Below are 12,182 nucleotides of genomic sequence, written 5' to 3'. Positions count from 1 at the left end.
TCTACGGATAAGTTAGGCCGTACTACCTTGCTTTCCCATTCTATTGAAGTGAATAATCCCACACCATTTAGGCAATACCAATATCCGATACCCCAAGCGTGGCAAAAAGATTTAGACCAAGAGATTGATGAAATGCTTAAACTTAATATCATCGAACCGTCTACCTCTTCCTATAGTAGTCCATTATGGCTCACGAAAAAAAAGAATGGATCATTTAGGGTCTGTTTTGATGGACGTAAGTTAAACAGCATCACAGTAAATCGGGATGCTTACCCGATCCCTCGAATTGATATTATTTTGAGCAAACTTCAAAACTCGAAGTTCATATCGTCTATAGATCTTTCAAAAGCTTTTTTACAAATACCTCTTAGTACTGAGAGTAGGAAATATACCGCTTTTGCCGTCAATGGTAAAGGATTGTTTCAATTTGTAACAATGCCTTTTGGGTTAGTATCTGCTCCCCAAACTATGTGTCGTCTCATGGATATAGTAATAGGTCCTCAGTTAGAGCCCTACGTGTTTTATTATCTTGATGATATCTTGGTAGTCACCCCGGATTTTTCTACTCATATCGAAATTTTGAATAAATTATTTGTCCGGTTAAAAGAGGCCAATTTAACGGTTAATCTTGATAAATGTCAATTTTGTCGACCAAGTTTGAAGTTTTTAGGCTATATGGTTGATAACCAGGGTCTTAGGACAGACCCTGAAAAGGTCGCCGCTATAAGAGATTTTCCCATCCCAAAAACTACCACCCAAATTCGCAGAATTTTAGGCATGTGTGGATATTATCGTCGGTTTGTTCCGTCTTATTCTACCTTACTATCACCCCTTACTGACCTTCTGAAGGATAGGAAAAAAGGCCAAACGATTATTTGGACTCCTGAGGCCGATGAAGCGTTTAGGCGCGTTAAAGATGCACTAACGAGCGCTCCAGTCATGATCTCACCTAATTTTAACGAACATTTTTATCTGATGACCGATTGTTCTAACACCGCTTCTGGTGGCGTGCTATTTCAGGTGAAAGATGGCTCTGAACACCCAATAGCTTATACAAGTAAGAAACTGAATAAGGCGCAGAAAAACTATTCGACTACGGAGAAAGAACTCTTAGCTATTATTCAGGGTTTAGAAGCTTTTCGTTATTATTTAGAGGGTCGTAATTTCACGATAATTACGGACCATAGTTCTTTGGTATGGCTTCACAGCATGAAAAACCCTTCTCAGAGACTTTCCCGATGGATATGTAAACTGACTGCCTATTCGTATAAGATTGTCCATCGAAAGGCAGCCGGAGTAGTGGTTGCTGATGCTCTTTCCCGTGTTTTTGATATTAATGTTTTAGATCTATCTTCATTAACTCCTGATGCGTGGTATCAAAATATGGTCGATAAGGTTACTCAAGACCCACAAAGATATCCCGATTTTAAGGTGGAGAACAATGTGCTGTACAAACACATTTTAAGTTCTGTTGAGGTATTATCGAATATGACCGAATGGAAAATAGTTGTACCTACGCCAAACAGGGAAAATATTTTGCGTATGTGTCATGACGAAGTTACTGCTGGCCATTTTGGTTTCTATAAAACTTACCACCGTATTGCTGAGTTATATTATTGGCCTGGCATGCGCAAATCCATTAAAAGGTACATCTCTAAATGCATAGTTTGTGCTACTTGTAAACCAAGTAACTTACCACAAGCTGGTCTTATGGGTTCTTTTAGAAATATTAATTTCCCTTGGCAGATGATTTCTCTCGATTTAATTGGTCCATACCCTCGTAGCTATACAGGAAATACTTATTGTCTCGTAGTAGTGGACTATTTCACCAAATTTCCTTTGGTTTGCCCTCTTCGGAAAGCCACAGTCCCAGCAATTATTAAGTATTTGGAAGAACAAGTATTTTTAGTATTTGGTGTTCCTCAAATTGTCTCCTGTGACAATGGGCCCCAATTTATCTCGAACGCTTTCAAGACTCTTATGTCCAAATATAGGGTGCAGAAGATTTTCTATAATGCTGCATATCACCCTCAAGCGAACCACTCAGAACGTGTAAATCGTAGTATTGTTACCGCTTTAAGGTCTTATACATTTGAGGACCATAGGTCGTGGGATCAATACATTCATTCTGTTGCCCAAGCCATAAGGACTTCCACTCACGAGGTCACTAAATGTTCTCCCGCGTATCTTAACTTTGGTCGAAATGTTCCTCTCTCAGGCGATTATTTTGGTTTAATTTCCGATAATGCAACTACTTTACCACAAGTTTCTGAGAATCTTCATCGACTAGAGGATCTCCAAAACCTACCCCCTATATTTGCCGATATTCGGAAGAGATTGAAATCTTCTTATTTACGTTCCCAGAAATATTATAATTTAAGGAAAAGACCGTTACGTTTTTATCCTGGAGACCGAGTCCTAAAACGAAATTTTGTGAAATCAAGTAAAAATGATGCCATAGCGGCGAAATTTTGTCAGAAGTATATTCCATGTACGGTTTTAAAAGTCATATCGCCTCTTGTCTATGAACTAAAAGACAATTCGTCCAATAAACGAATTGGTCGTTTTCATGTCAAAGATCTCCTACCTGATAAAACAGTCATGGATTCTGAGTCCTCGACCTCAGAGGATGATTAGGTATTAACTTGCGTTCTGCATTAATTTTGGAACCTTTTATCGCAGTCTGCAACTTGCTAGTTTCCTAAAAAAACTCTTATTTTTGCTATTTGGTAATTATTATTTTTACCTCTGCTCTTGATTTTACCTTGATAGTTAAGTGTTCACATATATTATGGACTCAGCGTTTGCACAGGGAATGTCATAACATTTGTCTGGTGTAATAAATGCATTATACAGGGTATTCCATTATTATCACTTCTCAAAATATTAGACTGTTATAGGTAAATTGCTTTTAAATATTGTCTTTTCACTTTTATTAGTAAATTTTGTTGTATATGGGTATATAGGTGTATCTAAGCATAATACGTGGGTTCGAATTCGTTGATCAAATTCCGGACTAGATCGTTAGCGGATTTCGTAATCCATGCTATATTTTGTGATGGATGTACTTTTACCTGGAGTCGCTATGTGGCGAATATGGTCGTTGACCATCTTCGGTTCTGTAGCATAGATTAAGTCTTCATCAAGTTATACAATGGATTTTTTTCTTGTACAAGGCGATAACCCAATACCTTTAATATTAATTTCGTTGATGGTTGTTATATCAATAATTTTGGAAAATACATTCATTAGCTGTTGTTTAGTGACTACTCTAATATTTGATTTTCGTTTTCTTATCTGATCTATAAATATACGGTTTCAGATGAAATTGTTTGATTTTGGTTCTTAAATTTTAGTTTTACCTTTGAGAAATTGTAGTTAAGAACTTACTTGTGTTGATGCTTATACATGTGTTAGTATAAAAATACACTGATTATCAAACGTTTTGGTATATCGTACACTGAAATCAGCTGTAGCCTTAGGCTATAGATTTATCGGATACAGATATTGAGTTAGGTTATCTTTAGGTTACCTTTCAATGATTATTACCTGTGATTATATTAAGTCAATTCGGGAATGGATTATGAATTATACTGACGGAACCATATTTGGATGGATACGATAATGGCTATCCATTTGTGGAACTGTTTTGTTTGTCCATTTTTTGTTTTGCTGTGCATTCTTAACTACCTGGTTTATATCTGCATTGGATATATAATATATTTAACTTAGCGTATCGTACTTCACTTTATCTTATCTTATCTTATCTTACCTAAGAGAGTTATGTTACATCTCTATTTCCTTACCTTAAGTTATCTTTGATACCATGTTTTGAATCGGTTGGAGAATATCCTGGTTACTCTCGGTTGAATATGTCAACAATAAATTTTGTGCTCATCTTTGGATTAACTTAGGTGCTAATATCCAAATCGATAGTGAGTCCGATAGTGAGTAAGGCCAAATTTAATGGTTCTTTATGTAGTTGGGTGGATACTTTGTTTTAGTCAGGAATATTTTTTTTCTAGTACCTTTAGTTCACGTTGATAACAATTTGGGGTTACGTGTAATCTAAGCCTTTAATGTGAACGATTTAATAAGTTTAATTGATGTAAGTAATGGTACAGCAAGAATAACTATTAGTAAACTTTAAGATACCTAGTATACGGTTCATTCGTAAATAAAGTCTGGATGCAGATCATCAGACTAGTCCTTGTCTACGTTAAGGAAGGAAAAGTTCCTTTCTCGCGATCTCCGTAAACCATACCGGTTCCGGAATCTTGGGAACTTACCTTGATGCACTCTTGTGTTGGATCCACACAAGTGTGTCATACTTTTGTGCCCGCACTCTTCCATGCTCGGAAGCATGAGAAGTGTTGCCTTTTATTTCCCTTGTGTAAATATGTGGTATAATGTGGATGTTTACCCACTTTGAGCCAAATTCAAAATTAATGTTTTAGGTTAGATTAGATTAGTTAGTTGATGTACTAATCCTATCTTTAACTTTGTGGAGTGGTTGTGACTGTAACTACAGCCACAACTGCTAGGAGCTACTACTCCTGACCCATATTAAAGTACTAACCCTGCCAAGAATAAACTTCGTTTTGGTTTTTGCCAGAATAATTTTCTGAAGGAAAATTATATCGAGTGGAGGGGGAATGTAGCGTTCCGCTACGTTTACGAGTAGCCACTCCCGACAACCGTAATAATTAACATCGAATAACAAAAAGTTACCTTACGATCGAGGTAGGAAAATGAAAACAGAATTAGTGCTAGCTAACCAACGACTTAAGAAGGTCAAATACAGACAAATATGTGTTGGAGAAAAAACGGCAGATGTCATACATAAAAGAATAGGAGATATTCAATAAATCTATTTTGGAATTGCAATTACAAAGCAAGCTAAATATATCTGTAAAGATATAATATACCTAAAATGAACGTCTGCCGTACCTAGAGAATTATAAAATAGAACCAAGCTTTTAATATCCCACAAAGACAACTTATATGGAAAATGCACTAAAAATAACATTCCTATTAATTATCTGGAACGTAAATCTTCCCTAAGATGTGTATACTCATAGAGCCGCTTACCGTCTGATAAACCGGCACGTCCATAAGCCAACACTTGGAATTAGAGCTGAAGGAATTTCATCTAGATTGGAACAAAGATAAGTGTACTTAATTAATGTTCTCATTTATAGACCGAATTGTGTTCCGCAATATATTATATATTTATTCTACATTTGTTGTTAAGCATTAGATTATTTTTTAACTTCCCTTATCATATCTTTTACTATCGGTTGTGTCTACACAACAAATAATATTTTGTCAATTTTTCATCTAAATCTCAATGCATGTAAGGGAACATAAGTACTTATAGACCTAGAGCATTGGTCTCTATAGGGTTCATTACATAATAACTTAGGTATTGTGGTAGATAATATACAAGTATATTAATACGGTATTATGAAGAATATCATCTGGTTCTGTTGACTAGCACTCACTATTGTTTTTCTGTCTCTTTATTGTTTGTATCTGAAAGAAACGTAAACTCATAGAAATCATTTAATAGTCGGAAACTTTTACGTTATCTGCTTATATATTGGCAACCAAAATTTTAACATTACTCATATTCATTATTTATATTATTAATTAAATTTTACTATTATATATTTATCTTGCAAGCCAATGTTTTACATTATTATACATTATTTATATTTTTAGCTAGAAATTTTACATTATATATATATACATTAGTTACCAAAATCTTACTTTACATATATCTAGGTATTTTTTTTACACAATAAAAATAAGGTATACCTATTGGGTTTGTATCATTTCACCTGCACCTGATATCTCTCAACCATATGTGTTCATATAATATTTTATTTCAGGATTAAGTTATTTGGATTGTTTATATCTTTCTCCTTATTTCTCTCTCTTTCTCTCTCTCTCTTTCCCCCTCTCTCTTTCTCTCTCTCTATATATATTTCTCTCTCTCTCTCTCTCTATATCTCTCTCTCTCTCTATATATATATATCTCTCTCTATATCTCTCTCTCTATATATCTCTCTCTCTATATCTCTCTCTCTCTCTCTTTTCTAGTCTCCCACACTGTTCTATCAACGAAGTAAAGGCTCTAAAAGGCATTTACTTCTGGCGCCCATCTTTGGTTTATTGATTATAGGTCAGTTCTTTTCTTTTAAGTATTTCATTACTTTTTAATTTTTCTGGTTTCTTCCTTTATCACTATCTCTTTCTCCCCTAAACAACAGCACGAAAATAAGCCGATCTCCACTTCCTGAGCTTTTACGTCTCATCCTCATCCTCATAATTAATTTGTTATCTTCATTCTAATTTTAACTTGTTAAGCCGTTTCTCACTACTCCTTTCTCTTCATCAATCAAATTTTAGTACCAAAAAAAAATATAACCCTACTATAAGGGTTACAGACAGTCGGACAAAAAATTTAATTTTTATTAGTAAACTATACTTTTAAACTATGCTGGGTTCGTGCATCCTTTATCTTCACAACCATTTTTCCGACAAAGTAGTAGGTTACAACGTTACAAGTAATTATGTTCTTAAACAATAAACGTAATTGTCTTACAAAAATATTATGACAAACGAACAGAAAACTTAATTCTTTTAGGTTATCGACGCGCTTAAGAGGAGGCACTGTTAAAAAAAATTTAAAACAGTTTTTCTCGGTTACTTTTGAATCGATTTACCTGAAAATTGGTACACACTAAGTACAACATTTGAAAGGGCGTAGACGTAGAGTTGTACCCAAAATTTTCCAAAAAATTTTTAGACAATAGGAAAAAATTTTGGAAAAATTTTGATCTGAAAATTTGTGTACACACTCCTTGAACAATGACTAACATCGTTCTGTAGTTTCTTTTCTTGAATTTTCAAAAAACAATTTCCGAAAGAGGGAAAATTTCGGAAAATTTTGGACCCATTATTTTTGTCCGACAAGTGATACATTATGTATTACACATGTAAAAAAGCAGTACAAAATAAAAATGACAGCTGTGATACTAAATAAAAAAATTCCAGGAAATTGACATCTTCGGCGCACCCGATCGGCGCACCCGACTGCGCATATGTCTCGTGAAAAATGTCCGACAAGATTACCAAATTATTGTAAAAATGTTTATGGTAGATTCTGTTAAAATTAGCCATGTGGTAATAAATTTATTATTTTCATAAATTTGACATATTGTGTCCGACGCGTCATATGGCCCAATATTTTTGTCCGACAAAATTGTTTTTGCTGTTTATATGATAAAAACCATTGATTAAAATAAAATGACCAATGTGGTTATAAATATTTTTCTCGCATAAAATTGACAACTTCGTGACAGCTTGACAGACAAACGACCCCACTACCATAATGCGCCAAGCTCCAAATTTGTCCGACTCCACCCAAATAACAAGTACAAAAAGTTTCGACGGTGTGGTCATAAATAATAATTTTATATGTGAGCCCAAGGACTATAAGGAGATCCTCATAAAAACGAATAAGAACCGAGAGATACTGTCCACCGGTTCCATGACATCTCGTAACGCGACAGTTCGTAACCGGACAATTGGTAACGGACAATTCGTAACAGCGACAGTTCGTAACAGCGTCACTTCGTAACGGCGACAGTTGGTAACTATACAAGTTTGTAACGGACAATTCGGAATGCCCAAATTGAATTATGATGTTTATTTTTGTTAACGTGAAAACTAGTGTTATTACAGTTATAAATGAAATTATGTTTATCAATTTAAAGAATCAGTATCAGGATAAACATTTTAAAGCATTCCATATTATTTGTGTTTCAGAATACTTATAATAAAAGTATTTAAACACGCAAATAAAAATTATTTAAATAAAATACTTTACTTAGAAAAATGTTTACTTAGAAAGTTAGGAATGTCTAAAGACGGTTGTCGGCTTAAAGATTTCACGAATTACTTCATTATTCCTTTGTCTACAGTTGAGTCCGCGAATCTTTACCCGTGCGTCATCATGTAAAGTATTGTAAAGCATACGAAATAAGTCGATGATAAGTCGGAAATTAAAATTTACTAAACGCAACAGCAAGTCACAAGTTGCGTTTAGTAAATTTTAATTTCCGACTTATCATCGACTTATTTCGTATGCTTTAAATGATGACGCACGGGTAAAGATTCGCGGATCAACTGTAAGTAGGTATATGCAAATTTAAGGAATAATAAGAGAAATAAACTTTTAAAAATATTGTTAAGAGTTTGTATGTATTTAAATATTTAAAGTTTGTATGTGTTTAAAGACGTTTAATATAGTCTGAAACACGATATACAAAATGTGTTAAATATGTTTATCCAGGTACCTACTATTTCGTTAAATTGATAAACATAATTTCAATTGTAACTGTAATAACAGTTAGTTTCGACGTTAACAAAAATAAACAGAATAATTCAATTTGGACGTTACGAATTGTCCGTTACGAATTTGTATAGTTACGAACTATCGCTGTTACGAAGTGTCGCCGTTACGAACTGTCGCTGTTACGAGTTGTCCGTTACCAATTGTACGGTTACGAACTGTCGCGTTACGAGATGTCTGGTCACGACTGTCCACCATCATATCTCGAAAGTTGCAATATATAAGACACATTATGAATATCACAAATAATTCCAGATATGCCCTCTTCCAAGCCATCCTGCAAGAAAAAATACTTGGAAAGCGGGGTCCAGGAAGAAAAAGAACATGTTGAGCGAAGAACAGTTCTTCAACTTCATTGGTTGGAATCTCAGAATCTGGTTCAACACATTCTTCCTGGTTTTTCAACTTCATTCGTTGATAATCGATGTTACAGTGCTCTTCAGAGGCTATGAGTTATTTAAGACTTACGGGATAATAATTTGAAGGCTTGACCTGTTTATACTTTTTTAGGCTGAAGCGATAAAACTGTTCAAATGCCTACAACTGTTCATGTCGGCAGCCGTGGATCAAGCTGGCATCGACTACCACGTGGTACTTGCTCAAAACGCCTTGCAACAATGCCTTGATATGCCCGAACTGCAGTCTGAGATAATCTGCGCCTTGGTGAAGCAAACGAGCAAAAGTGCTCCTCTGCCGAAACTAGGAGTCCAGGTATCCACTCAAAAATTGCTAAAAAAGAGCGTAAGTGTGCTTCGTTTATTTAGTTTTTATACGTTTAGTTCTGAAAATATCTTTACTGTTACTGGTATAACAAAAAGAGGATACTGTAGGGTACATTCCATGTCAAATCACTCAGGCAAAAAATTTTGGATCTCCGACTTGTCTGAAAATTGGTATATAGCTTCTGCGGGACGTAAAAATAAGATATTTAAGGTCAAAAAATCTTCTTCTTCTTTTTTTCTCAAAATGTTATTTTATACGATTTTACAGTGATTTGGTATTTATTTAAACAAGTTTGCATTTTCTGTCGTCAAGTATCAATGAAAAACATAATATTTTAATATAAAGGACTCAAAAATGTCATTATATGGCATTATAACAAGTTATTTTGAATCAAATCAAGTGTTTGATCAAATTTTATAGTGTAAAAAACGTTAAAATACCGTTTTTTTACATTTTCCTCCATTCCCAAAATACATCATCATCGATTTGGCTGAAAATTTTCCCACAGATAGCCAAAAGATAGGACTTTAAGTGGTTAGAAGGATTTGAATTATATTACAATACCAAAAAAGTTACATGCAGTAATATCAGACTCAAAAGTATATATTAGTCCAGTCGGGATAGCATTTGACCTTGAATGCCAAGCTGCCCAAAATTTTATTTTTCTGATCTTTAGGGGAGTCAATAGTAGCCTAAATTTAAAATCACGAATGAATTCCTCCGTTACGTTAGCCGCCATCTTGATTTTATAGGAGAACCTGTTTTGCTCAATATCTCCGCCATTTTTAACCTTTCGACAAAAATGGTAGGAACTGAAATTGTTCCAAATAAATCGTATTTACAATTATTACAATTTCTTTTTAACAATTTTTGTCGTGAGGTCGATATTTTCGAGTTAATTGTACTTACAGTAGACGCCTATATTTTTGACTATAATATTGCATGTAACTTTTTTGGTATTGTAATATAATTCAAATCCTTCTCACCACTTGAAGTCCTATGTTTTGTCTATCTGTGGGCAAACTTTCAGCCAAATAGATTATGATGTATTTTGGGAATGGAGAAAAATGTAAAAAACGGTATTTTAACGTATTCTACACTATAAAATTTGATCAAAAGCTTGATTTGAATCAACGTAACTTGTTATAATGCCATATAATGACATTTTTGAGCCCTTTTTATTAAAATATTATGTTTTACATTGATACTTTACGATAGAAAATGCAAATTTGTATAAATAAACACCAAATCACTGTAAAATCGCATAAAATAACATTTTGAGAAAAAAAGAAGAAGAAGATTTTTTGACCTTAAATATCTTATTTTTACGTCCCGCAGAAGCTATATACCAATTTTCAGACAAATCGGAGGCCCAAATTTTTTTTTGCTCCAAAATTGAGTGATTTGAAATTGAAATGGAATGACCCGTAGATACTTATATTTTAACTTCTAAGACCATCTTGTTTTGGTCTCGCTTTAACTAAAGTAAAACAGGACAAAGCACATGGATTTTGTCCTCATAGCATAGTATCCAACGTGAGATTCAGAAAACACTGGACATGCAAATCAAATTTTTTTAAGTTCTATTTATATAGCCCTTATATATTAATAGCTATTTATCATAATCATCATTAATGGCGTTACAATTCTTCGTAAGTCTTTGCCTCGTTTACTATTGCCTTCCATGTTTGTCGGTCCTCTACCACTAATTCCCATTGTCTTACTCTCATTTTCCCGAGATCTTCTCTGACTGCATCTTTCCACCATTTAGGCCGTCCTACAGACCTTCTCCCATCTGGTCTTTCCCAAAACACATTATTTAAGCGATTGTCGTTACTGCGTATTGCATGCCCTGTCCATCTTAGTCTATTGACCTTTATATATCTGATTAGATCTTCCTTTCCTAAGCTGTATTCAATTCTAGCAGTTATATTAAACTATCTGATTTGAAACTCTGTATCTGAAATCTATATTCACTTTGCGCTGTATGCCACTTGTATTTTATTAGCTAGTTTTTTGGTAAAGGTCAATGTTTCTGCTCTATATATTAGAACTGAGACACACATGCGTTTCTTCATATCACTCACAATTTGCTAAAGTTATCACAGAATAACAGTAAAGATATTTTCGTAGTAGATCTTTTAAAATAAGTTTCACTAAATTAATTGGTTTTTTAAGTTTCGTCACTAAGTGTATTAACTATCTAACATCATCACCATTCAGTGTAATTATATATTAGAACAAAGTTAGTTGCAACAGAGTTTTATAATGTTTGGGATATTGAAAAGCAATCTGCCATACAATCTAGCAAACATATTCGCATATCATATAAAACAACAGATACTATACAACATACAGTAAACTACAATAGTAGCAAAAATAATCTGTTATATGTATATAATATGGTTGCTGATATGTATATGGTTGATTTCAGTATCACTGGCAGATTTTAGTTTTGCCAAAGATATGTTGTTTATTATTTATGTTGGCAAAGGAATTTTGCAGAATATTTGTAAAAAAATCAAAAAGATTTCTACTACACCAATGTAGCAAGAATGGGGATATGCCAGTATGAATTTTGGTCCATCTGTTGTCTGCATTTAACTGACATCAACATTAACGAAGTATAGCTTTGCTCTTGGTACAAACTTCAAGGGAATTTTCCCCTCTCTTTGATTACGAAGGAAAGATCTAGTGGCTTTCGCCTCTTAGATAATAACTTTGATAAACATCCATAAAAACAAATTATGGTAAACTTAATGACAACCGAAGGCAGTATGGCGGATAACGACATCCTACTATGGGTATTCTTAAAACCTGTCTTTCTGCGTATACAATTTATAATAGTTTTATGGGTGACTACACCTCTGGAAGGTGGAAGCTCTTTACTTCATTTTTTCTTTGATAACTTTTACTAATGCGTACTGTATATGGCCCTAATTTAGAAAATAAAAACATCCTTGTTGGTATCGAGAATCGAACTCATGCGCTCTGGCGTAGAAAGCCAGTATCTTGCTTCTGTGTTACGGCCATCCAC

At 34.0% G+C, this 12,182-nt stretch overlaps 1 protein-coding gene across 9 annotated transcripts in view; it reads left to right on the top strand.

Moving 5' to 3' along the window:
* LOC126885706 (uncharacterized protein CG43867) overlaps nucleotides 1-12,182 on the top strand; it is a 351,135-nt gene that overhangs the window by 314,821 nt on the left and 24,132 nt on the right. For 6 of the 9 annotated variants that reach the window (XM_050652440.1, XM_050652431.1, XM_050652462.1 and 3 more), the window contains one exon: nucleotides 8,933-9,163. In XM_050652440.1, coding sequence (XP_050508397.1) covers nucleotides 8,933-9,163 — 231 coding nt within the window. The remainder of the gene's footprint in view (nucleotides 1-8,932; nucleotides 9,164-12,182) is intronic. The other 3 variants (XM_050652457.1, XM_050652466.1, XM_050652448.1) reach the window with 1 other exon arrangement.

This window comes from Diabrotica virgifera, chromosome 1 (genome assembly GCF_917563875.1).
Source record: "Diabrotica virgifera virgifera chromosome 1, PGI_DIABVI_V3a".
Taxonomy (NCBI): domain Eukaryota; kingdom Metazoa; phylum Arthropoda; class Insecta; order Coleoptera; family Chrysomelidae; genus Diabrotica; species Diabrotica virgifera.
This window is presented reverse-complemented; position numbering and strand designations above follow the sequence as displayed.